Source organism: Canis lupus, chromosome 25 (genome assembly GCF_003254725.2).
Source record: "Canis lupus dingo isolate Sandy chromosome 25, ASM325472v2, whole genome shotgun sequence".
Taxonomy (NCBI): domain Eukaryota; kingdom Metazoa; phylum Chordata; class Mammalia; order Carnivora; family Canidae; genus Canis; species Canis lupus.
Genome location: NC_064267.1, coordinates 44917166 through 44941531, shown reverse-complemented (window position 1 = coordinate 44941531; position 24366 = coordinate 44917166). Strand labels below are relative to the sequence as shown.

The window sequence follows — 24366 nt, the reverse complement described above, 5'->3', positions numbered from 1 at the left end:
TGAAACAACAAAAAACCCACCACATTCACCCATGTTGCCAACATCTAGAATAACATTATGAACATGGGCTTCCAAGTGTCCTAGGGGCTCCCTCACACGTGAATATGTACGTAGATGTATGTGTTTTACAGAAATGAGACTCCACGATGCATATGTCCTGTCGTCTGCTTGGCTCACATTACCGCCCCAACCCTACTCAGAATGCATCAGGACCATTTTTCTACACCATGAGTTCTCCATCACTGTTCTTTGGCCTTCGTTAACCCCGCATTTAATTTAGCCAGTGCCCTGTGTTGGCTGACCCTTCATTAAATGGTACTTTGCTTTTTTTGCCATGATCAACAATGCTGCGATTGACCTTCTTCATCCACCTTAGCGCAGTTTTATCCAAACAAGTCCACAGGCTATGCTTCTGGAAAGGGAACTGTAGATCAAAACCACATTCTTAAGGTTTTTGATACTGTCCTGGCATGTTAGCTCTAAAAGGGTTATATCACTTCAAACTCCCAATGCCAGGTCATGAGAACATGCAGGACCACTGAAATGGTTTTTTTGTGTGTGTGATTAAAAAAAAAAAGTTTACAATTTTTTTAATCACTAAAAAAAATGTTATAAAGTATGCATCACAAAAACTGACATTTTCAGCATACAATTTAGTGACCTGAAGGATGTTCACGTAGTTCTGCAATGATCCCCACCACGCGTCCCACACTGAAGCTCTGTCCCCAGTCAACACTGACTCTCCGACCACTGCTCTATACTCTGTGTCTACAAGCCTGGTGGCTCCGGGTCCCCACATAAGTGGAATCACACACTGTCCTTTTGTGTCTGCTCCTGTGACTCAGTCTAGTGTTCTCCTCATTCGTGTTGCGGAGTAGATGGCAAAATTTCCTTCTCTTAAGGCTGAACCATGTAACTTTGGAGAAATATATCATCTTAAGACACATAGCCACACTGGTAACAAGGATTGGTAGCAGCATTCCCCAGCCTGAGTTCGTGTCGCCCAAGTCTTTGGGAGGCACAGACGCTGGCACCGTGGGTGGCCAGGATCCCCCCAGCAGGAGAGGGCCTCTGGAGAGATGCAGCCGTTTATGACCCACGGCCCTGCCGGCCCTGCCGTCGAGGCTACAGACGACTTCTGACTGCGGCACGATCTCCTGTCCTGCAGGGAGCTCTTTCATGGGCCGAGCTCGTCCGGGCCAACCGAGGGGCACTTCTTTCTTTTTATAGATGAGCGAGTGAAGGAATAACATGCCCGTATAATTAGGTGGTCGGATGAAGGGAAATATTTAAACCGTAGGTTGAAGTGGTGCCTTCAAAGGCTGAGAGGCTATTTTCAAGGACTTAAAAAAAGACAATCACAGCCCGTGCAATGTAGAATTTCCTCCAAGGATGCAATTTGAAGGCCCACAAATGTGAAGTCATTGCTCTGTCCCCTCTCCTTCGCTCCTGGTCACACTGCAAGGTGCTGAGGGTGAAGGAACCAGGGCAGGGACATGGGGGGAGTCACCCACCGTGAGCAGGAAGGGGTACGTGTTGCCCCCCAGCTTCTTCATCAGGCTCTCCTGCAGCTTCGTGGGGGCGCCTGCAGCCTCTACGGGTGGGAACACCTGGACCTGAGAGAAGTATAGGTCCCTGCGGAAGCTCAGGCCAATCACGTCGATGTCTTCCTGGCCGTAGCGGAAGGCGCAGGTCAGAGAGACATACACTGGAGGGGTGACAAGAAGGGGGCAGGTTTGTCCCATTGGCATGGCACCCCCGTCTGGCCAAGTGAACATGGGGTAACCGCTGACACTGCCCCCCCCTGCCCCGCCCCCCATCCAACCATCAACGTCCAAAGGGGATGGGGTTTGAGAACCATAGCACCAAAAAAAAAAAAAAAAAAAAAAGAGAACCACAGCACCGAGGCAGCCCACACCCTTCTGGAGATCCAGCACCTTCCCCAGGGCTTGTGTTAATTACTCTAAATGGGTTTGTGAGTCAGGGGACAGGGGACAAGAAGATAGTCACATGAACCACATATTTTGCCCACAGATTCTCCTGTGTCCTCCATCCTACCACCCCCTTCTCTCCACCCACCTGCTCGGGGACCTCAGGAGGCTTTTAACAGAGAATGAAGGTGATAAGCAGAGGGACACAGTGCTAGGGAGCAAGATGGACCTGCACCAGACAGGGGTCTGCCAGAGGAGCTGGACAGGGGCTCACGGACCAGGAGGGGAGATGAAACCAAACCCCAGAAACGCTTCCTTCACATTGCTCAGAAACTTATCAGGCATTCTCTGAAACTCTGAAAACTCAATTTGATTAAACAGAAACAATCTATGCCTCTAGTGGACCAAAAGGATTGCATGAAACTATACGTTTTGAGGGCAGACAATTTACAACAGTCTTTTATGGGGTAAATAAAAGCACATAAAGTGCATTATCCTTGAACAGAAAGCATCTCAGAAGTCATCTAAGATGTCCTTAGAAGTCATTGGTGGTGGATCTTGTCTGTGTCTTCACCACAAAGCTCAGAAGAGCCACTGACCAATTGCCTGTCCCTCACCCAATGTTTGTTAAGAGGACTGGTGCCCAGAGATGACCTGGCCTTATGCCTCCCTTGCTGGCCAGTGCTTTCCCTCAGAGCAGGTGCCCTCCTCCAGCCAAGGGCATAGGCTTTCAGGGCTCAAACCAGGTGCCTCCAAGTGCCACAGAGAAGCGGGACACCCAGGAGAAGATCAGAGACAACAGAAGAGGTGGTTTTCAGCCCCATTTCTGCCATGCCCCCCTCAGTGCTGAGGCCCACATCTGATGTGCTCCCAAGGACACATCCCGGGGTGAAAAAAACTCCTTGTTGTTGCCAGTAGCAACCACTCCGAAAGGCATACTTGGAATGGAACTGAGTCAGTGACATCTTCATAAGGATAGCTCGGGTCTGCCCTAATGTAGTTTACACGACTGTTATTAGCACCAAATTACTCGCCAGATATCACAGCTGCCAGAGATCTTCAAGGATGCTCTGATGCTGTGGTTCAGAACCACCACGGTCAGGATTTAAAAAAAAAAAAAAAAAAGTGAGACTTCCAGCATGCTTGATTGCCCCGTTTTGGGATAAATACACCAAGGAGCCCTCCTGAGTTCTGCCGCTGGTGTGGAACTACATGACACAGGGCAAGCGCACACCTGATAGAGCCCACAGACATGCGCTCCACCCTGGACAAGTAAGTAGCTCCCTTGGGTCTTTACCTTCATCTGAGAAACGGGGACAATGAGCTCTGATGTGAACAGGACAATGTCCCAAAGATTATACGAGGGAATGTGGGGGACAGGGCCTGGTAGGGGTAGGGTGTGCAAGACAGCACCAGCTGTTTCCTAGAAAGTTCTTTCCTAGCACTAAGACCAGACCAGACCAGGTCCTGGGAAGACAAGAAGCCTGTCTTACCTTTCTTTCCCTTCACAAGCTCGGGATCCACCAACACGATACCATCTAAACCAAAATGGAGAGAGCAATGAGGTGGGGAAGACGAAAGAGACCACAGGCCTTCTTCATATATTTATCTGCAGTTTTTTGTTTTGTTTTTAAGGAGGTTCCACGTTCAGCATGCCTGAAGCAGGACTTGAACTCATGACCCTGAGATCAGGACCTAAGCTGAGATCAAGAGTCAGATGCTTAACCAACTGAGCCACCCCAGCGCCCCTCCCTGTAGTTTATAATTACACAAGTAATCCATGTTCATTATAGGAAAATTAGAAAGGGAAGTTAAGCAAAGAGAAGACAAAGTCACTCAAATACCCACCACTCAGAGATACCCAGTGTCAAGACACTGGCACAGAATTTTTTTTCTAGATGCATATATATTTATATGGATGTTTTTACTAAAAAAATGAGATCCCACAATACATATTGTTCAGTTAATGGCTTTTCTCACACAACTATATATTCCAAGTGTCTATTTTTATACACACACACTCCCCCCCACACACACACATAATATGTACTCAATATTTTTTTTTTTTTTTAAATTTATGATAGTCACACAGAGAGAGAGAGAGAGGCAGAGACACAGGCAGAGGGAAAAGCAGGCTCCATGCACTGGGAGCCCGATGTGGGATTTGATCCCGGGTCTCCAGGATCGCGCCCTGGGCCAAAGGCAGGCGCCAAACCGCTGCGCCACCCAGGGATCCCTGTACTCATCATTTTAATGGCCACACACGGCATCTTTGAATGGATGTACCATGAATTATTTAATCAACTCCCTTTAGTCAGGACATTTAAGTTATTTCCAATTTCCCCCTTATCATGAATATTGTGATGAACATCCTTACAGATACATCTTTGTGTTCCTCAAATGTAGAACAGGATTTGTTTTTTGTTTTTTTTTTTAAGATTTTATTTATTTACTCATGAGAGACACAGAAAGAGGGGCACAGACACAGGCAGAGGGAGAAGCAGGCTCCATGTAGGGAGCCCGACGCCGGACTCGTTCCCGGGTCTCCAGGATCACGCCCTGGGGGCGCTAAACCACTGAGCCACCCGGGCTGCCCAGGATTTGGGTTTTGATGACATTTGAGGACATACTGCCAAATGACCTTCCAGAAACTGTTCTGCTGAGGGACATTCTCATCATCAAGTGCCTAGAAATGCCACGTTTTTTTTTTTTTTTTACACTCTCTCTTTTTTAAAATAGCTATCTTAGTTGAAATAATTATAGATTCACAGGAAGTTGCAAAGATAGTACAGAGAAGTCCCTGTGTGTCTTTCATTCAGTTTCTTACAGTGGTTACATCTTAGATAACTGTAGTACAGTATCCAAACCAGGAGGCGGACATGGTACAGTGTGTGTACAGTTCTAAGCCACTTTATCTCCTGTGGAGCTTGACGGTTTCCTCACTGAAGAGTCATCTCTCAAGTCATCCCCTCCCCACAGCTCCATCCTTAGCTCCCTGAGCAGCTACTGGTCAGTTTACCATTTCTATAATTTTATCAACCTTAGACTGTTGTATAAGTGAAATCATACAGTAAATGGCCTTTTGAAATCGGCTCTTTCCACTCAGCATCATGCCCTTGAGAGACACATGCCATTGTGTGTATCAGTGACGTGTTCTTTTTTATTGCTGAGTAGAATTTCATGGGATGGATGTGCCACACAGTATATTTAAACTGATCCACTGGGGCAGCCTGGATGGCTCAGCGGTTTAGCACCGCCTTCAGTCCAGGGCGTGATCCTGGAGACTCGGAATCAAGTCCCACTCGGGCTCCCTGCGTGGAGCCTGCTTCTCCCTCTACCTCTGTCTCTGCCTCTCCCTCCCTCTCTCTGTGTCTCTCATGAATAAATAAATAAACAAATAAAAATCTTTTTTTTTTAATTTTTTTTAAATTTTTTTTATTTATTTATTTGTGATAGTCACAGAGAGAGAGAGAGAGAATGAGGCAGAGACACAGGCAGAGGGAGAAGCAGGCTCCATGCACCGGGAGCCCGACGTGGGATTTGATCCCGGGTCTCCAGGATCGCGCCCTGGGCCAAAAGGCAGGCGCCAAACCGCTGCGCCACCCAGGGATCCCAAATAAATAAAAATCTTAAAAATAAATAAATAAACTGATCCACCTATTGAGAGACATTTGGGTTCTCTCTAATGTGGAGCTGTCACAAATAAAGCTGCCATAAACAATCACGTACCCATTTTTGAAAGAAACTATTTTCCAGAGTAGGTGTTCCATTTTACATTCCCACCAGCAATGTATGAGTGATCCAGTTTCTCAACACCCTCACCACCTTTTGGTATTGTCATCATTTTTAATTTTAGCCATTCTGGCAGGTGTATAATGATATTTCAATCCATTGTGGTTTAATCTGCATTTCCCTAATGGCTAATGATACCATTTTAACATGGCTTTCTTTGACATCCATATATTTTCTTTGAATTGCTTTTATTTTTGTTTTTATTTTTTAGATTTTATTTATTTATCCATGAGAGACACACAGAGATAGGCAGAGACACAGGCAGAGGAGAAGCAGGCTCCCTATAGGGAGTCTGATGAAGGACTTGATACCAGGACCCCAGGATCACGCCCTAAGCCAAAGGCAGACACTAAACTACTGAGCCCCCCAGGCGCCCCTAATGAACTGCTTTTGATATTTTTTGTGTGTTTTCTAATTGGATTTTGTCTTAATTACTGCGGAGTTTCTTTATATATTCCAGAAACGAGTCCCTTGTCTCCCCCATGCTCTGAAATTGTTTTCAATCAGCCAGTGGCTGCCTCACTGATGTTTTAATTTGCATTTTTGATTAGACTATCAGCAAAGCTGATTTTAAAAAAATAACAAAGTAGCAGCTGTCTGATGACCTTAAGGAAAACCAGCATTAAAATGAAAATCTTACTCCAAATTCAACTTACCCACAGGCTCTACTTGTTCAACATGGTCTATATAGTCTCTCTTCCCCAAGTAGATGGTCACCTATAGGAAGAACAGATGTAGATGCTAAGTGGCCAAAGAACACTAGAATATTCACGTTAGAAGTCAGTGTTAGATAAAAACATTCATGTTAGAAAAAAACACCACACACACACACACACACACACACACACACACACACAAATCCTCATACCTAGCGACAACTGACACATTTTGATTAGTCTTTTTTTGTTGCTTTTCTTTAAAAAAAATATATTGTATTTATTTGAAAGAGAGAAAGGAGAGCACACAAGCCAGGGGGAGGGGCAGAGGGAGAAAGAGAAGCTGAGTAGGGAACCTGTTGTGGGCACGGTCTCTGGACCCCGAGATCATGACTTGTGCCAAAGGCAGATGCTTAACCAACTGGCCACCCAGCACCTCTTGATTAGTCTTGAGAAGCCTTGCCACTCAGCTCTGTAGCTTGCCCATCACCTCCTCTCTTCCTGTTTGGCTGTAGGCAGAGACCATGGATTACAAATTGTCCTCTCTGCTCAGCTCCATAAATCTGCTCCAAGAAATTCTCACCTCTTCGGATGGCCCTGTTCTCCCACCTTTCCCATCAAGCCCAGGTCTGACATTAACTCTGTAATCTTGCTGAATTCACTGATAATACTTCAGTGGAAAGTTATACTTATGCAAATAAGGATCCTCTCAACATTTAAGCCTCTTATTTCTGGCTGTGAATGAAAGGTTTCCCCGCTTCATTAGAAGAATTTCTGGGGACACCTGGGTGGCTCAGTGGTTGAGCATCCGCCTTCAGCTCAAGGTGTAATCCCAGGGTCCAGGAATGGAGTCTTGCATCGGGCTCCCTGTGGGGAGCCTGCTTCTCCCTCTGTCTGTGTCTCTCATGAATAAATAAATAAAATTAAAAAAAAAGAAGAATTTCTGAACTGAGCAAAGAGGCAGGAGTTCTGGAGTCCCTGAAATCCTACCAGATGAGCTTCTGTACAGTTATACCTGAATTCATGCTCTAAAGAAGAAGGGCAGGAGAATTGGGGGGGCAATGACCTGTTTCGGTCCTCCTCCAGTCTATTTCCATGCCCCTGGCACTGAAGGTCTCCGCCAGCCCCCTTTGTGGAAGAGCATGGGTCTCATTCACCATCACTCACTGCTCTAAGCCACAGGACTGTGAGTGCCTTGATGCTAAGAATTCTTTCATCTTTTGGCCATCAAGTTGCTACCACAGTACCTGGTGCACAACAGGACTTTAATCCACATTTGCTAAGTGCATCAACGAGTGAGTACACCCTCCCTAGTCCCCTTCTTCCCTAAGCCTCTTAAATTCATATTCTTATGTCCATGAACTCCCAGAATCATTCTGTTGGCATTCAATCATCTCCTATTTCTACCCCCTGGTATCAGATATCCTGGAGTAAATCCCTATGCCTTCAAGGTTATTTGTAGTTTTGATGTTGAAGCATCTGAAAGACTGCATAGTCAGGTGGCTGGGAAGGAGGTGGGTGTTGGATGGTTTGAGAATCTTTTCTGGACCAAAATATATATATATATCAGTGAATACAAAGCCCAGAACTAAGAGAAGAGAATACTTCTGGAACCAATGGCTTCATCTTCTGGCAAATGGCCACTAAATGGGGATGTAGGTGAATGCCAAAAAGAGTTTAGAGGACCCAACCTTAAAGACTCTAGGAAGATGTTGAAGCATTTTAAGCAGGATGAAAAGACTTGCAGCTGAATAGCATTTAGAGTGCTTACCATATCCTGGGCACTAAGCTCAGCCTTGACTACTTTATTTCACCAAATCCCCACAACTACTCTGTGAGATAGGAATCGACCTCATTTTATAGAGGAGATGACATTGACAGCAAAGGGGAGAATGGACAGACAAGGGGAAAGCCAGTTAGGTAGCTAATTGACATGGGGAGTAAGGAAGACCGAAGGTAGGTGGAGAGTGTGTTTTCTTCTTTTTAAAGCTTTAGCTGCAGTGGAAGAGGAACTGGAAAGGCAATAGGGTCAAGGGGAGCTTGTTGGTTGTTGTCTCTAAGATGCATGAGGTCCGTACTTCTTTTTATGCTCAAAGTACTGGTAGGGAGGGAGAGGCTGCTCATAAGCCCAGGAGGGAGGCTGATAGTAGAGGCTGGTAGTCCCTGGGGAAGTGGACCCTGAGATCCAGGCATAAATAGCATGAACCTCAAGATGGGAGCAAAGGCATGTCTTCTGCTGCAATTAGAAGTGGCAGGAGCAGGAAGAGAGGTGAAGGAAGGCTGAACAATGTGGGACTGTGGCCCACCTGCTGCTTGCTCAACCAACGAGCCATGCGCACCCTTCTTGGATACAAGTTGCCAATTATGTTCAGGGTTCACCATCCACCATGGGGTCCCTTGCTAAGAGGAGGCCAGCCCCAAAGGACGATTTTTGATTGGCCTGATCCAATTATGATTTTCCAATTCCTTTGGCTCAGGACCGGTTTAGGGTGGGTATGTGACCTAATTTTGACCAATGAGATATGAGGGAAGGCTGCTGGAGGGCTGCTGGGAAAATATTTTCCCACTCTTAAGAAGAGGAAATACTAGGAAGCAAGAGCCTCTTCCTTCTTTGGGAAGGAAGAGAGGGTAAGACACCTGGAGCTAGGGCAGCCATCCTGCCACCAGCTGAAGGATAAAGATCACAGATGAGGGTAGAGTGGGGAGAATCATGGAGAAATGGGCTCCTGGTACACGATGCCTGGAGCCATACAGAGGTTGCAACTAGAATAATCCTGATATGCAAGACATTAATTGATGGATTTTCCCCATATATGAAAATTCTAAATTTCTTGGTTCAAATGATGTCTATCTAGACATGAGGAAGAAAAAAGTGGGAAAATGATATAGGCCAGCAGGAGTAGGTTTCTCTCTTCTTCTGCCAGAAGTCAAGACAAAGCATGCTGGGAAGACACAGTTGGGAAAGAGTTTGGGGAATGAACGGTTGGTTGAAGGGTTCCTAAATTATCACCGGAAAGTAGAGTTCCTCAGCTGGGAGCAGAAAGGGCAGAGAGTGCCCAGTGTAAACCTGATTCTCTTGTGTTGCACTGTGAGCATCAGAGTTTCCTTTGGGCCCAATTATCAGCTTAAAATTTGAGAAACCCTAAAGGAAAAATCCAAAGTTCAGTTTTACAAAGCACAGAAAATAGAATTCTGAGAAGTCCCTGATTACCAGCTTTCAGAACTGGATGTGCTGGGTAAGTGTCTGATTGGGGTGATGATGACAGTTCTCTGTGTCCTGCACCTTGACTCAGTGTCAGAAACAGTCCCCAGGTCTAAACTGCTTGAGTAGAGAGTGGGCTAATCCAACTGTATAAAGAGCCTTTGAAAGCAAAATTCTCAACCGCTGCTGCAGGAAGGTCTCAGAAGTCAACTAGAAGAATGATCTAGGTCCACACTGTCCAGTACAGTACCAAGTAGTTACAGGTGGTTTCTGGACACTTGAAATATGGCCATTCTGAACTGACATGTGCTATAAATGTAGACTACACACCAGACTTCAAAGACTTAGAAGATAAACATAAAAGATCAACAATAATTTTTATATCATTTGTATATTGAAATGATAGTTTTTTTGATATATTGGGTTAAATAAAATATATGTTCAAATAAATTCCACCTGTTTCCTTTTTGATGTGGCTGCTACACGCTTTAAAATAACATTTGCTGGGACGTCTGGGTGGCTCTGCCTATGTCTCTGCTTCTCTCTCTCTGTGTCTCTCATGAATAAATAAATAAAATCTTAAAAAAAAAAAAAAAACATTTGTAACTAGCCTGTCGGCCCCTAAGAAGCCATTGAGTGGAGTAAGAAGACCCCATCCATGCAGGCTATGGGGTGGACCTTCTGTCAGGCCTCCCCTGTCAGAAGTTCACGGGCACATCTAGACTGTCTAATGTGCACCCAGTGGAGCCAACAGTGGCATCATCTCTGCTGAGTACGTGAGTTGCCAAGATATTGGTGGGCATGCAGCCATAGTGCAGAGAAGCTGGGACGTGTTCCCTTACCCAGTGGCCCTGAGGCCAAATGAGGATTGAGGGCATGGTGGCTGGGGTAGGCACACGGAAGACAGAGCTGCCTTGGTCCAGCAATGGGGCTTTCCCCAGGCAGGCAGCGAGATGACAAAGGGCCAGGTGAGTTAGTATCGACAAAACAGTTCAAGGCCAGCTAGGAAAAGAAGTAAAATTGGAAGTAAGGGGGTGAGGACTGAGAGATAAGGAGGACATTAAGGGTCTCAGGGTTGAGTTCTTTAGGAGACTGAAAAATTCATTTTGTGCAATTCATTCATTCCTTTCTCATTTATCATTCATTTCAAATAGGGAAAACAGACACAGAGCTTCTCCCCTCAACCTCACAGGATTTTGGTGTTGATCATGGCTATTTCTTTCTTTCTTCCCTTCCCTTCACTTCCCTTCCCTGTTCTTCCCTTCCCTTCCCTGTTTTTCCCTTTTCTTTTCTTTTTTTCTTTCTTTTCTTTTCTTTTATTTCTTCTTCTTTCTTTTTCTTTCTTTCTTTCTTTCTTTCTTTCTTTCTATTCTTCTTTCTCTTCTCTTCTTTCTTTCTTTCTTTATCTTCCTTCCTTCTCTCCTTCCTTCCTTACTTCCTTCCTTCCTTCTCCTTCTCTTTCCTTCTTTCTTTTCTTTTCTTTTCTTTTCTTTTCTTTTCTTTTCTTTTCTTTTCTTTTCTTTTCTTTTCTTTTCTTTTCTTTTCTTCTCTACACCCAACATGAGGCTTGAACCCATGAGACCAAGAGTTGCATGCTCAGCCAGGCACCCCATGTCTATTCTTGAAAAAGCTCCTTTAAAAAAAATTTTTTTTTCTGTTAAGCCACTCACTTCTGTACCACTTACCGACTTGTCCCGGGAAATCTTCTTGAAGATCACATGGTTTGATGCAGACTTGCTGGTCTTCCCGCTGGCTGCCATGTTATGTGTCCCTGGTAGCTTCTTTCAACCCTGGGGTCTGTGTCAGCTGTTAGCAAGCTGGGGAAAGGTAAAAATGATGCTGAATGTGCAGGCAAGAATGTTCTTTGTATAAAACCTACTCATGAGATGCTGTGTGCCCATTAGACATTTCCTTGCATCTGCTTGAATATCGATGTTTGACGAAATAAGGCCATGGTCTAGTTTGTATGACACCGAGGTGGGCTTTTTTTAGAACATGTGTTTTCTTTTTCTCGATAAGGCTCAAATACTTCTTAGTAAACCTCACCTGGAAGGTTTTACTCCCTCACTGGCCTTTGGCTTCATCACACTGAGCCGGGTTAGATTTAAAATTCTATCATGACGGGACGCCTGGGTGGCTCAGTGGTTGAGTGTCTGCCTTCAGCTCAGGGCATGATCCTGGGGTCCGGAATCGAGTCCCACATTGGCTCCTTGCAGGGAGCCTACTTCTCCGCCTATGTCTCTCTCTGTCTCTGTCTCTCTCTGTGTGTCTCTTATGAATAAATAAAATCTTAAAAGTAAATAAATAAATAAAATTCTATCATGACAATGTCCTACAGTAATTGGAATAGAAAACGCTCCTGAAAACCATAACTGCTTTGCAAATATCATTTTCAAAATATGTTAAATCCCTAGAAGTTCTGTCCAGCGGCCCATACTCAGCTGTGCCTTCCTGTCCTGCTCTCCCACCACTCCCCAGCATCACACACAGTGGGAGGGCTGTCTTGGGTGTCTGGACCTCAGCACACCCTGAGTCTTGCTAACAAGCAAGGTCCATGAAACCACACAGAAAAGGCATAACTGGGACAGACCACAGTAAAACACCCGTCATCCTGGCCCGGGTTCTGAGAAGCCTTGTGCTCGGGGGAGGTCATGTACCTTGTGCAGCCAGCCAGACAGGCCCAGGAGGTGAGGCGAGGGGCTCCGTCCCTCCGGGGTGAGCGGCCGGCCCCTGCTCTGTGTGCCCAGATGACCCCACCGAGGGCACTGGCTGGCGTGCGTGTGTGGGGGAATTTGTAGGGGACCTGGACAGGGTGCCCACACCCACGTCTCAATGTCTAGAAGCCAAATCCCATTTAAGGAGCAGAGTGGAAATGGGATTAGTGTTGAGATGGGTGAACTGGTGGTTTCAGCAGTTCTAGGCATTAGGCAAAGGCCTCTGGTCTCCTTCTAGAGGCGCTCGCAGATGCGGGAGCTCCAGTGGGGACGACGTGGTGGGACGGACGAGGGCTAAAGAAAAGCTGCTGTTTATCCTAACCCTCTTTGGGTTCTGGAAATAGACTGATTATCCCTTGGCTCCCAGTATCACCAGGACAGGGGATTTTCAAGTGCTCAACAAACTTGATTAAACTCAGCAGGCAGCTAATGCAACCTTGGGGGTGGGGCTGGAAACAAAAAGGTCAAGGAGAAATGCCAACCTCAAGAACCCTGGTGTTATACAAGCCCAACTGAGGTGGGAAGCAAAGGCAGAAGGAAATGTAGATAAAATTAACTGTCCTTGTGACCTGCAGCCCATTGACAAATACTCGAGGCAGGCAGAGTCTATAATGTTCCTCCAGGATGCTCCTGTCTTAATGTTACTGCCTTGCTAGAGAGAAAAGCTACCTTAGCTTGACAGCAGCCAGGCCTCCAGGATCCTGGGAGTCTTCTTCAGCATAGGAGAATCCTCTGTCTTTACTTCCCCCAACCCCAAAAGTACATAATCAGTTGTTCCTCACAATCCTGGGGCAACAGCTCTTTCTGCCCACAGGTCCTGTCCCCGTGCTTTAGCAAAACCACTTTTTTTTGCACCAAAAGAATGTCTCAGTTCTTTCTTGACCGTGGGCTCTGGACCCCAACAACACTACTCCACAATCACATCACAACTAGATGGGGTCCTCTCCTCCACTCCATGCCCTGTTGATTGTGGTGACCGGTCTCTCGCCTCCCCAGTGTCCACAACTTCTCATCTGCAGAGCTTCCTCCTGGGTCCAAAGCACCCCCTTTGCTTTCCTGGACCATAATGTCTCCTGCAGTCTATCCACCTCCAGCCTCCAGGCCCTTCTCCACAGGGGAAGAGGGGCCTTCCAAGCCCTGATCTGTCCTCTCTGCTTAGTGTCTCCCACTGCTCTCAGGAAGGACATGGGCATCTGCTTTCACATTGTCCTCCATCATATCCCATCCCCAGCTCCCCACACTGTTCTTTTAGCCTAGAACAATCCTCTTCTCTCCTCAATGTGTTTTCAGGCTCCAGATGCTGGAAGACAGGAGTCCCATCCTCAGGGGGATCCTTCCCCAACCTCCTGGGCTGGGGTGGAGGCACAGTTGCATTTGACACTTGTGTGGGAGGTTATCATGGTCTTTCTTCCCTTACTTGACTCCATGACTCCAGGTCCCAGGAGGGCAGGGGCCCCTCCTGTTGTTTCTGTCACCATTGCATTTAACAGCTTCTTCCAAGAACCTCAGAAAAAACGGATGGGACACTGTGGCCATTAACACATCTACATACTGGACTTGACATGATGTCTGGGAATGTGGCAAGTCTAAGCAAAAAGCTTATTCTGGGGATCCCTCGGTGGCTCAGCGGTTTAGTGCCTGCCTTTGGCCCGGGGCATGATCCTGGAGACCCGGGATCGAGTCCCGCGTCGGGCTCCCAGAATGGAGCCTGCTTCTCCCTCTGCCTATGTCTCTGCCTCTCTCTCTATGTCTATCATGAATAAATAAATAAAAATCTAAAAAAAAAAAAAAAAAAAGCTTGTTCTAACATTTGAGATGTTAGCATCCGTGGAAACATTCCAGTAACTTCCTTCCTGCCTGACAATGTCTTCAAGGCCCTCCAAGATTTGCTCCCCTGTTAACTCTGACCTCCTTTCTTTTTCGTCTTTTTTCTTCCTTCTTTGCTTCCTTCCTTTTTCTTTTCTTTCTTTCTTTCTTTCTTTCTTTCTTTCTTTCTTTCTTTCTTTCTTTCTCTTTCTTTCTTTCTTCTTTCTTTCTTTCTTTCTTTCTTTCTTTCTTTCTTTCTTTCTTTCTTCTTTCTTTCTTTCTTTCTTTCTTTCTTTCTTTCTTTCTTTCTTTCTTTCTTTCTTTTCTCTTTCTTTCTTCTTTCCTTCCTTCCTTCTTTCTCTTTCTTTTCTTTCTTTTTTTTTTTTTTTAAAGTAGGCTTCATGCCTAGCATGGGGCTTAATGCAGGGCTTGAACCCACGTCCCTGAGATCAAGACCTGAGCTGAAATCAAGAGTCAGACACTTAACCGACTAAGCCACCCAGGCATGCCCAACCTCAGTTCTCACTACCTCACCCACTTTGCTCCAGCCCACTGGTCTCTGCTTTTCTTCAAACCTGCCTCAACTCCTTTGCACTGAACTGTTTCCCCTTCTGGAACACTCTTCCCACAGAGAGTCACTTGGTTTGCTTAATTCCTTTGGGTCTTTAATTCAATGGGACCCCATTCACCTCGCAACCTATCGTGCACCGTGCACCACTTCACCCAAAACTTCTGGCCTCCTCTGCATTATTTTTCTCCACAGCACTTGTCACCGTCTCGCATTCAGAAGAACCTGCGTTATCTTCTTTCCTGTCTGTCCCCCATCCCAACTTTACTAGCATGAAAGATCCAGGCAAAGGGATTCCTGACTCTTTGTACCTATCCCATCTCCAGCATCTAGAAGAGGGGTCTCATTATACTTAAAGCACATGGAGGAGTCACTGGGATAGCTGGCAACAGCTAAAATTGAGAAACAATTTTTGTAATTTCTTTTTTTTTTTTTTTGGTATGAAGAGAGCAACCTCTCACATGGGTGTCTTATCAATTTTTGTAATTTCTAAGGGAGAAAACATTTTTTTTTAATGGAGGAATGCCAGCTACTAAATGCAAAAGGAAAGACAAAGTAGAAAAACATCATTTAACAAACTCTGCATTAATGACTTTTGATTTTCTGTATTTTAAGTGTATTTAAGTAATCTCTACATTCAGCATGGGGCTCAAACTCACAACCCCAAGATTAAGAGTCACATGGTCTTCCAACTGAGCCAACCACGGCCCCTAATGGTATTTCTAATGCTTTAACATCTGGGGTTCAGCTGACCTTGGAGAGACATCCCCTCCCAGGGCTAACCCTTTCCTAGAGACAGCAAACGACTGCCTTTCATATGCAAACTAGCCCATTGGAGCCCAGACACTTCGATGGCCTGGGTTCCTCCTGGGACAGGCTCTTACATGGAGCCATGACTGCCCTGACCTAATATTACATCCCCAGACCAGGATTCAGACCACCGGAGACAGCCTGTCACCACAGAGCCAGATGAAGTTATTCAAACTCTTCAATCTTAAACCCGCTTATCTGGCCTCACCAGTTCTTTCCTATGGAAACCACAAGAAGACTCTTGCCTATGTTTTCCCCTTGATCCCTCTGCTTCCTGACCAAGCCTGGTACTTCTCCATGTGGCCCTGTGTAGCATGGGCCGCTCCCTCCTTTCCAGAACTGTGAGTAACCAATTCTCTTTTCAGGGGCCATTGTCTCTTGATCTGTTGGTCTTATCATAGCTGAATGATAGCAAAAGTTCTGTCTTAAAATACTGATCATTTGACTGACTCAAAGATTGTTCATTGGGGTCAAGACCATCAGATGAAGAGCTGATGGAGAAATGGCTGTCCCTATAGTACCATAACGATGGCAAATGGATCCTGGGTTCATCACAAGGCGCATGTCTGGCTGCACAAATCGGGGACCAGGCATGGTCCATGGTCAACCTTAGAATCAACAATGGTGCCAACCAGATGTGATGTATCACGGTGGGTGAACTGGAATCCATTAAGCATTTTGACATCACTTCTAGCTTATGGGAAATGCAAGGGATTGAGGAACAAGTGAGATGACACCACAAGAGAGCTACGAGGTGAATGGAAAAGTGGCTGGTGTCTTTCATAAACCAACGTCACAGAAAAGGGAGGTACTAGATTAAAAGACACTCAAGAGGGCAGCCCAGGTGGCTCAGCGGTTTAGTGCCGCCTTCAGCCCAGGGCCTGATCCTAGAGACCCGGGATCGAGTCCCACGTCCAGCTCCCTGCACGGAGCCTGCTTCTCCCTCTGCCTGTGTCTCTGCCTCTCTCTCTCTCTCTCTCTGTGTCTCTCATGAATAAATAAGTAAAATTAAAAAAAAAAAAAAGACACTTAAGGGGCTCAACCTCCAGATGTAATGTGTGGTTCCAGATTGGACCTCCAATTTGAAAAAGAGGATCTACAGGACATTTTGGGTTCATTGGGAAAATCTAGATATGGTCTAGTTGACATGTAAGATGGAAATATCTGGAATGGGAAGGTAGAGATTGTAACCACACGAAGGTGATAGGAGGGCATGTGTAACATGACCACACCTTGCAAACACATACACTGTGTGTTGTATATATGCACACACACACATGTGCATATTTACATCTCTATGAATATACACACATATGCATGTTTTCATTCCCATCAAATACATAATCTGCAAGGACATGTACTTAGAAGCTAACAGTGGTCTCTGTGTGGTGGGTATGTCAGGTTTTACTTGCTTAAAAATTTTTTTTTTAAATAATTTTATTTATTTATTCATGAAGGACACAGGAGAGAGACCGAGGCAGAGACATAGGCAGAGGAAGAAGCAGGCTCTATGCAGGGAGCCCGATGTGGGACCCGATCCCGGGTCCCCAGGATCATGCCCTGGGCTGAAGGCAGGTGTTAAAGCACTGAGTCACCCAGGGATTCCCCTTAAAAATTTTTTTTGTCTGTAATTAAAGATTCTTCTCCAATAGTTATTTATTTCTCCTATAGCAGAAAGGTTAAAATATAACATTGCTATAAATTTAAAAGACATCTGATATTCTCCTTAAAAACACACAATTAAGAGGAAGACACATGACCAGGATGCTCCTTTTAGCATCATCATCAGAGGGGCTACCCTGAGCAGTGGCTGCAACATCCAGGACTGGCTTGCAGCTGTGGGTGCTCTTGGGACACCCATTTCCATGCAGCTTTGTTAGCACCACATCACTGGGAGGGTACAGATGGGCAGGTTTCAGCCATTGACCCACCAATTCCTGGCAGGTGGGGAAAACTGGGGGTGGGCTGGATATAGGACCTCATTCTTTTTGGAAATGTAGCCTCTGGTAGTCATTCTCAGCCTGTCTGTAATGGATTTTTCTCTATTTGGCAGAAAAATGAGAAAAATAAGGGCACTGTTGTAAGTTTTGTCATGGAGCCAAATGTCTTCATTGTAAAGTGCTGTCCTTTATTCTAAGGTTATGAAGTCCTCATTTTTTTGGTATTAAAATGTTCTTCTTTATTTTCCCTATCTTTATTGAGGTATATTTTACATACGAGCAAATATGCCCATTTTAAAGTGCAATTTGAGGACTTTAAGTGCCACGATGGCCAAGACACACATTTCCATCCCCGAAAAAGTTCCCTGGCCCTACTATTTCAAGTCAACTCCTCCACCAACCCCCCCAGTCTCCGGCAACCACTGCTCTGCTTCTTGCCACAAGTTCTGCATTTTCTGAAATTTATTATGAAGTTTAGAGCATAGAGAAAAGTTGGAATAATACAATAAACACCCACACAGTCAACCCTGAGATTTGATGATGAAGGTTTCAGTGTGTGTGCTCACCTATTATTGCTTTTTCCTTTTGAGTCACTTGAAAGTAAACTGCAGACATCATGACACTTCACTCATAAATATTTCAGAAAGCAGCTGCTAAGCGTAAGGACAAAATGTCCTTTCTTTTATAAAATAAAGATGAGAGTAGATGGTAGTTTAGGAAAAAAAAAAAATCCTTACTTGGCCAAAATAAAGTTGTCAGTCTTCCTCTACAGTTATTTTAGAAACTGACTGCTCTATGAATGTTAAATCTGGGAACCATTGGCGACAGCAATGTTTGCTTCTCTGGAGTCGGTGTCCAGTGAGATGAAGCTACAAGCCCTGTGTTTCCCCTTCTGGTAACAAATGCAGTGCCAGCCAGCTCGCGGGGGTGGCAGGGGTGGGGATGTTCAGTTAAAGAAGCTTATGGGCTTCAGAGTTAGGTTATCGTCTTAGGGGTTTATTACGTAGAGCACATGCATGAGGAAAACTGGTTTACCCTGCTAACATCAACTATAAAATGAAAACTTTGTGTCCCCCCATTGCTTTGGTTTCACTGAAGCTGAGAGTGCCCGAGAACACTAGGGCAACTCTATTTATGAAGGTGCCAGGGAATCAGAGCTTTTTAAAGGCCACCTTAATTCCAACATGGACCTCTTGGTCAATTGGCCTACAGAATAGAGAGGGCTGCTATAGGTTGGGCTGGCATGTAGTATCTGAAATCCTAAATGGAATCCTGTGGGTTCCCAAGTTGGGCAGACACCTTGAAAAAGAATGCAGTCCAGGGGTGCCTGGGTGGCTCCATCGGTTAAGAGACTGACTCCTGATCTCAGCTCGGGTCCTGATCTCAGGGTTGTGAGTTCAACCTGCTGTATTGGACTCCATGCTGTGCGTGGAGCCTACTTAAGAAAAAAAAAAAAAGTAAATAAAAAATAAAAAGAATGTAGTCCACATTCCATCTTTTGCTTGGCTCTCCTCTACATCTACCACAAGTTGTTGAATGCTTCCAGGGATGGGGAAATCATTACTACCTTTTCTTTGAAATAGTGTGACATGTGAGAAAATTCTTTGTTAGGAAGGATTCAGCTTCCCTTCTGTTTCCCTCTATTGCTGCAACTTAATCTTGTCTCTTCCACAGGTGACTCATCCGTGATTAGGACACAGGTGCTCATTCCTCACAGACATCGCCACCCTCTTGCCACCCTGGGGTCCCACCCCTAGGCAGATTTCGATTGTCTATCTTGAGGCATTGTGCTGAGAAGGGCACTTGGTGCTCCAGGTTTCTGTGTAAAGGGGGCATGTTGTACAAACAGCCCCAGGCTGGAGTCCGGGGTTTTGTCCCACTGATGGCCTTGGGGGAAATAGCAGGCCTCACTGCTATTTCCTCTTCCTCCTCCGTACAAGGGGAGCCTGCGACCTGTGTTGTCTTGCAGGGCTGCGGAGAGGCATCATATGTGCAGCTGAGTCCTTTAAAAGGAGAGCCCTGTAGAGTGGGGGCAGGAAGATCCTGAGCAACACTTCCCCTCATCCCCTCCGACCGGAGGCTGACATGTGCTGTGGATGCTTCGTCATGCCACATGGGTCCCAACCCTGAGGGGCCTTCCAGTGGTCATGAAACTGCTTTGACACAAGATTTTGTGGCCGACCACAAACTGAGCAGCATACTCCTGAAGCTGTGCACGCTTAGGGAGAGGCCTCTCAGAGGGGGTACTGTTATGGATTGGATGTTTGTGCACCCCCCTCATCCTCCCCCATGCCAAGCTACACACAGAAGCCCTAAGCCCCCAGTGTGATGGGGTGCTGGGAGGTGATCAGGGTTGGATGAGGCCACGAGGGCGGGGCCTTGATCTGCTAGGATTAGTGTCCCTGTGAGAGACACTCTCTACTCTGCAGGTGCACAAGCAGCAAGTCAGGTGAAGCATGCAGTACACAGCAGTGACCTCGAGGTAAGGCCTCAAGGCCCTGGGATGGAACCTACCTTGTTGGCGCCTTGACCTCAGACTTCCAGCCTCCAGAAGAGGGAGAAAGAATTATCTGTTGTCTGAGCTGCTGGGTCTGTGCTGTTCTGTTATAGCAGCCTGAGCTAAGACAAGGGCCTCTGCTTTTCTTCAGGTAGATCAATTGCTTGCTATAGATAAAAAAGTTTGAAAAAATGGACACTGATGCAGGTGCAAAAATGCCTTTTTTTGTTGGAATTAGACAGCGGTAGTGGCTTAACACTGTGAATAGAACTTTAAAATGGTTTAGTTTTGGGATCCCTGGGTGGCTTAGAGGTTTATCACCTGCCTTTGGCCCTGGGCATGATCCTGGAGTCCCAGGATTGAGTCCCGCATCGGGTTCCTTGCATGGAGCCTGCTTCTCTCTCTGCCTGTCTCTCTCTCTCTCATGAATAAAATCTCTAAATAAATAAATAAATAAATAAATAAATAAATAAATAAATAAAATGGTTAGTTTTATGTGATTTTCAACACACTTGAAAACGGTAAAAAAGAAATACACTTTTTATACTGTGACCCGAAAGCTACACATACGCACACAGGACAGTTTCTACGCAACAACACTTCTGCTTCCTCTGTGGTTTCTTCTTAGGTTTTAACTACTCTTCCTCTCTCCCCTTCATTTGCCTCTTGGGCTGGTTATGAAGCAACATTTTGGAGCTGTCTGGTTTGCTTTTTGCTGATTCAATCCTACTAAATAAAGACTTGACTGAGTGCCCATTCTGCAGAGCACCACAGAGGGGGTCTTGAGACTTGACTTACAGGTCCTCAGAACCATCTGGGCGCGTACTTGAGGGAGCAGCAGCACTGCGGACTTCCTAAAAAGAAACCAGGGCACATCCAGCCTGTATGCTGCCCGGCCTGGCTCACAAGCATAACTGCCTATACTGTTTCTTAAAGTATATTTCTCCAGGAAAATGAAGCCCAGAGCCCCAATTCACCTGCTCTCCACTCCACAGGAGGCTGGCACTTGGCATCGTGCAGGGCTACTGCTCCCACACAGGACACACACACACACACTGCTTCTATGGGGAAAGTCAACCAAATCCAAAGTGGGGCATAAAACGAAGTCAGCAATAGATATTGCTCTAGAATAAAAAAGACCTGAGAACAGAACATAGTAGCCTCTTACTGTGGACAATTGCCACAACAGCTCCAATTGGTTCCTTTTCCTGCCCCCATGCTGCTGGGTGGCGCCCCACACTCAGGCAAGGTTGCCTGTGCCATCTGCTCTAGCCAATAGGATGTGACAAAGGCGACCCAGGCAGAGTGACAAGTACTGGCACATTGACGCGTGCATTCTTGCTGCATCATCCTTGTTCTCCTAGCTGCCTGCCAGGCATGCATGAGGCCACCCTCTACCATTCATCCCCAACCGGGCCAGCCCAGCCCACTCAGACTTGTGAGAAATAATGGTTGATTCAAGCCATTACATTTTAAGGTAGTTCATTATGCAGCAAAAGCTAACTGGATCCTGATCCAAACAAGCTCATCATAAAAAACCCATTATTGAAACAATCAGGACAATTTGAATATGGACTGGATAGTTGATGACAAAGTTCTTGTCAATTCTATGAGGTGTAACTCTGGCAAGGTGTCCTTGTTTGGGCAGCATGCTGATTTCTGTGGAAAATGACATGCTTCAAGTTTGTTGTCAAATACTCCAGCTGGGGCACCTGGGTGGCTCAGTGGTTGAGGGTGTCTTTGGCTCAGGTTGTGATCCTAGGGTCCTGGGATCGAGTCCCACACCCAGCTCCCTACAGGGAGCCTTCTTCTCCCTCTGTCTCTGCCTCTCTCATGAATAAATAAAATATTTACAAGAAAAAACAAAACAAAAAACTCCCAAATACAGAGTTGTTAAGTGGTGGGTACAGGCACCAGGGCTCCTTACACACCAGTGTTCCCTCTGCCTCCTCAGATTCTGGATCCACTGATGTGGATGTAGTTCACTATGCCTGTCAGTTAGGGTTAGACAAGGACTGTGTAGCCCCATGGAAAACTCACGGAGAGTGGGAGTGTCTGAGGAGCACAGCTTGGAGGGAGCACAAAGAGGATGGAAAAAGTATCTGGGAGGCAGGCAGGGACGGGTTGGGAGGTACAGATGGAAACCAGTAGGGCTGTGCTATGAAAGCCAGAGCTCCCTGAGGTACTGAAAATCAAATTTTGTGGAGGTGAAGCAGTTAATTTTTCCTTTTTAAAAGATTTTGAGAGTGAGAGAGCATCAGTGAGGGGAGGGGCAGAGAGTGAGAAGCAGACACTCCCCCCACCCCCAATGAGCAGGGAGTCCAATGAGGGGCTCGATCCAGGATTCTGGGATCATAACCTGAGCCAAAGGCAGATGCTTGAACATCTGAGCCACCCAGGCACCCCCCCCCCCCCCGCCTCATCCTTCCTGCCCCCCTTTGGAGATTTTGGGAAAGAGAGCAAGGAGTAACTTTCCTTTTTTTTTTTTTTTTTTTTAAAGATTTTATTTATTCATGAGAGAGAGAGAGAGAGAGAGAGAGAGAGAGGCAGAGACACAGGCAGAGGGAGAAGCAGGCTCCACGTGGGAAGCCAGATGTGGGACTCGATCCTGGGTCTCCAGGATCAGGCCCTGGGCTGAAGGTGGCGCCAAACCGCTGAGCCACCTGGGCTGCCCAGGAGTAACTTTCCTGATCAGAGACCAGTCTTACTGGATTGTAACACTTTTCCTCAATTTTCTTACAAAATCTATACAAATGGGTATATTTCACTTTACTCAAGATTTCCAAAATTTATTATTGGTTTGAAAACTGGCAATTTCTAGTGAGTGGGCACTATCTTGGGCATGAGAGAGATGTAGTGGAATCAGGCATCAGTGACCAGCCTGGGGCCATCTGGTGTCAGCCTCACATGGCGGGGGGTGGGTGTGTGTGTGTGGTGTGTGGTGTGTGGGGGGGGTGTGTGGCTGGGGAAGCAGTCCAATTGGAGGCAGTGGCGCCCACTAGGGGTCAGGACACTAGAACAGCTTCTTGCTAGGTTATCAACCCCCCCCACCACTTGTGACATGGGATACAGTTCACAGATCACAGAATTTGAGAGCCACAGGCTCCTGATTACAATCCAAGGCCCTGCAGGAACCCATTCATGGTTTCGCAGCCAGCAGTCTTGTGCGGGGAGTTTCATCACGGCTACACTCTTTCCTGGTGCCAACACGGGTAAGGAGTCTCAAGTGCACATTTCAAAATGTCCAGTTAGGAGCATGGTTGTGCTAGGCCATGTGAAGACATGGGTAGCTCTGCACACTTTGGTACACTCAGATCTGGGCTGGTCCCTCCCAGCTGAGAGCATCTTCATCCACTTACCCCAGTGTCCATACTGAATCTCCTGTGTGCCACAATGTGAAAGATGTAGAGGGGCTTTGCAAGATTTATAGGACAAAGGCTAGGGTTATGTGCTTTAATAAGGCACTGAGCTTGATTTATCTATTTTGGGAAATGAACTAGGGAATATAAGTTCATTTAAAGTCATTTTAAAATTCTCAACTTCTGAGATAGGTTAATGTCTGGGTCAAAGCCAACACGTCTTAAGTAGCATACCAGCTCCAACTGCTGGGATTCAGCTGGGAAATGGGGAAGTCTTACGCCCACCTGTGCCCAGCCCCACCAGCAGAACTTGGCAGCAGGAGGGGAGGACAGGGTCCCAGATGATCTGACAGGCAGTCGGATGAAGCCCTATTCCACTGCGGTGCACACATCAAACCGCTCAGCCTTGGAGGTCAGGTGACCTGAAGAAAGCTTCACAGTGTGGATGGATCTCAAGCCTGAAACCTCTTGGCTCAAAGTAGAGAACAGCCAAGCTTCCTGCCAAGTTCAAAGAAAACGGGCCGACTGGAGGTTACTGCAACACTTACATCTCTGTTAACTTACCTCCTTGCAAGTGACTGCAAAGGGCTCCTTTGGCTTCCTGAGACTGTGGGATGCCTTGGAGACTTCAGATCATCACAGAATCTGGACTCCGATGTTGGCTGGACCCTTCGGTACAGCAGTGGCTGGGGACAGGACAGTGGCCCTGCAGGTGGACTCCCAGAGACCAGGATTCGTCCTAGCAGGAGGCTGCTTGCTAGAGACCGGAGTCCTCGTGAACAAATTACTTGCCTGCGAGGTCATTCATGCCCCTTCAGCCTAGAGGCCGGAGACCAGCAGGAGACCAGTAGGCTCATCATCAACCCTACAGACAGAGTCTCCAGTGAGGAAGCGGGCGCTTGCCCTGGCTGCAGCATGGAACAACCTCAGGAGTCTCATCAGTGTGCTCGCTGGGTGCTCACAGGACAGACGCGGACATGCACGAGACCCTTTTCCAGCTTAAGACTTACATGTGGTGTGAAACAGGAATGCAGGTTTACAGGCAGTGGGAGTGGGGGCTTAAATGATGATGACGAGAGACCCAGGAAAAG

General features: G+C 46.3%; 1 protein-coding gene across 4 annotated transcripts in view; it reads right to left on the bottom strand.

Annotated features, from left to right (window-relative positions):
* SAG (S-antigen visual arrestin) overlaps window positions 1-23967 on the bottom strand; it is a 42664-nt gene extending 18697 nt beyond the window's left edge. For 3 of the 4 annotated variants that reach the window (XM_049100966.1, XM_049100967.1, XM_049100968.1), the window contains exons 1-6: window positions 23840-23967; window positions 19934-20083; window positions 11267-11398; window positions 6380-6440; window positions 3425-3469; window positions 1515-1708 (exon numbers count right to left, since the gene is read on the bottom strand). In XM_049100966.1, the coding sequence (XP_048956923.1) occupies window positions 1515-1708; window positions 3425-3469; window positions 6380-6440; window positions 11267-11341 (375 nt within the window). In that variant the 5' untranslated portion in view covers window positions 11342-11398; window positions 19934-20083; window positions 23840-23967. Of the gene's footprint in view, window positions 1-1514; window positions 1709-3424; window positions 3470-6379; window positions 6441-11266; window positions 14377-19933; window positions 20084-23839 lie in introns of those variants that run through there. The other variant, XM_035719171.2, reaches the window with a different exon arrangement.
* Between the last annotated feature and the right edge of the window lie 399 nt (window positions 23968-24366).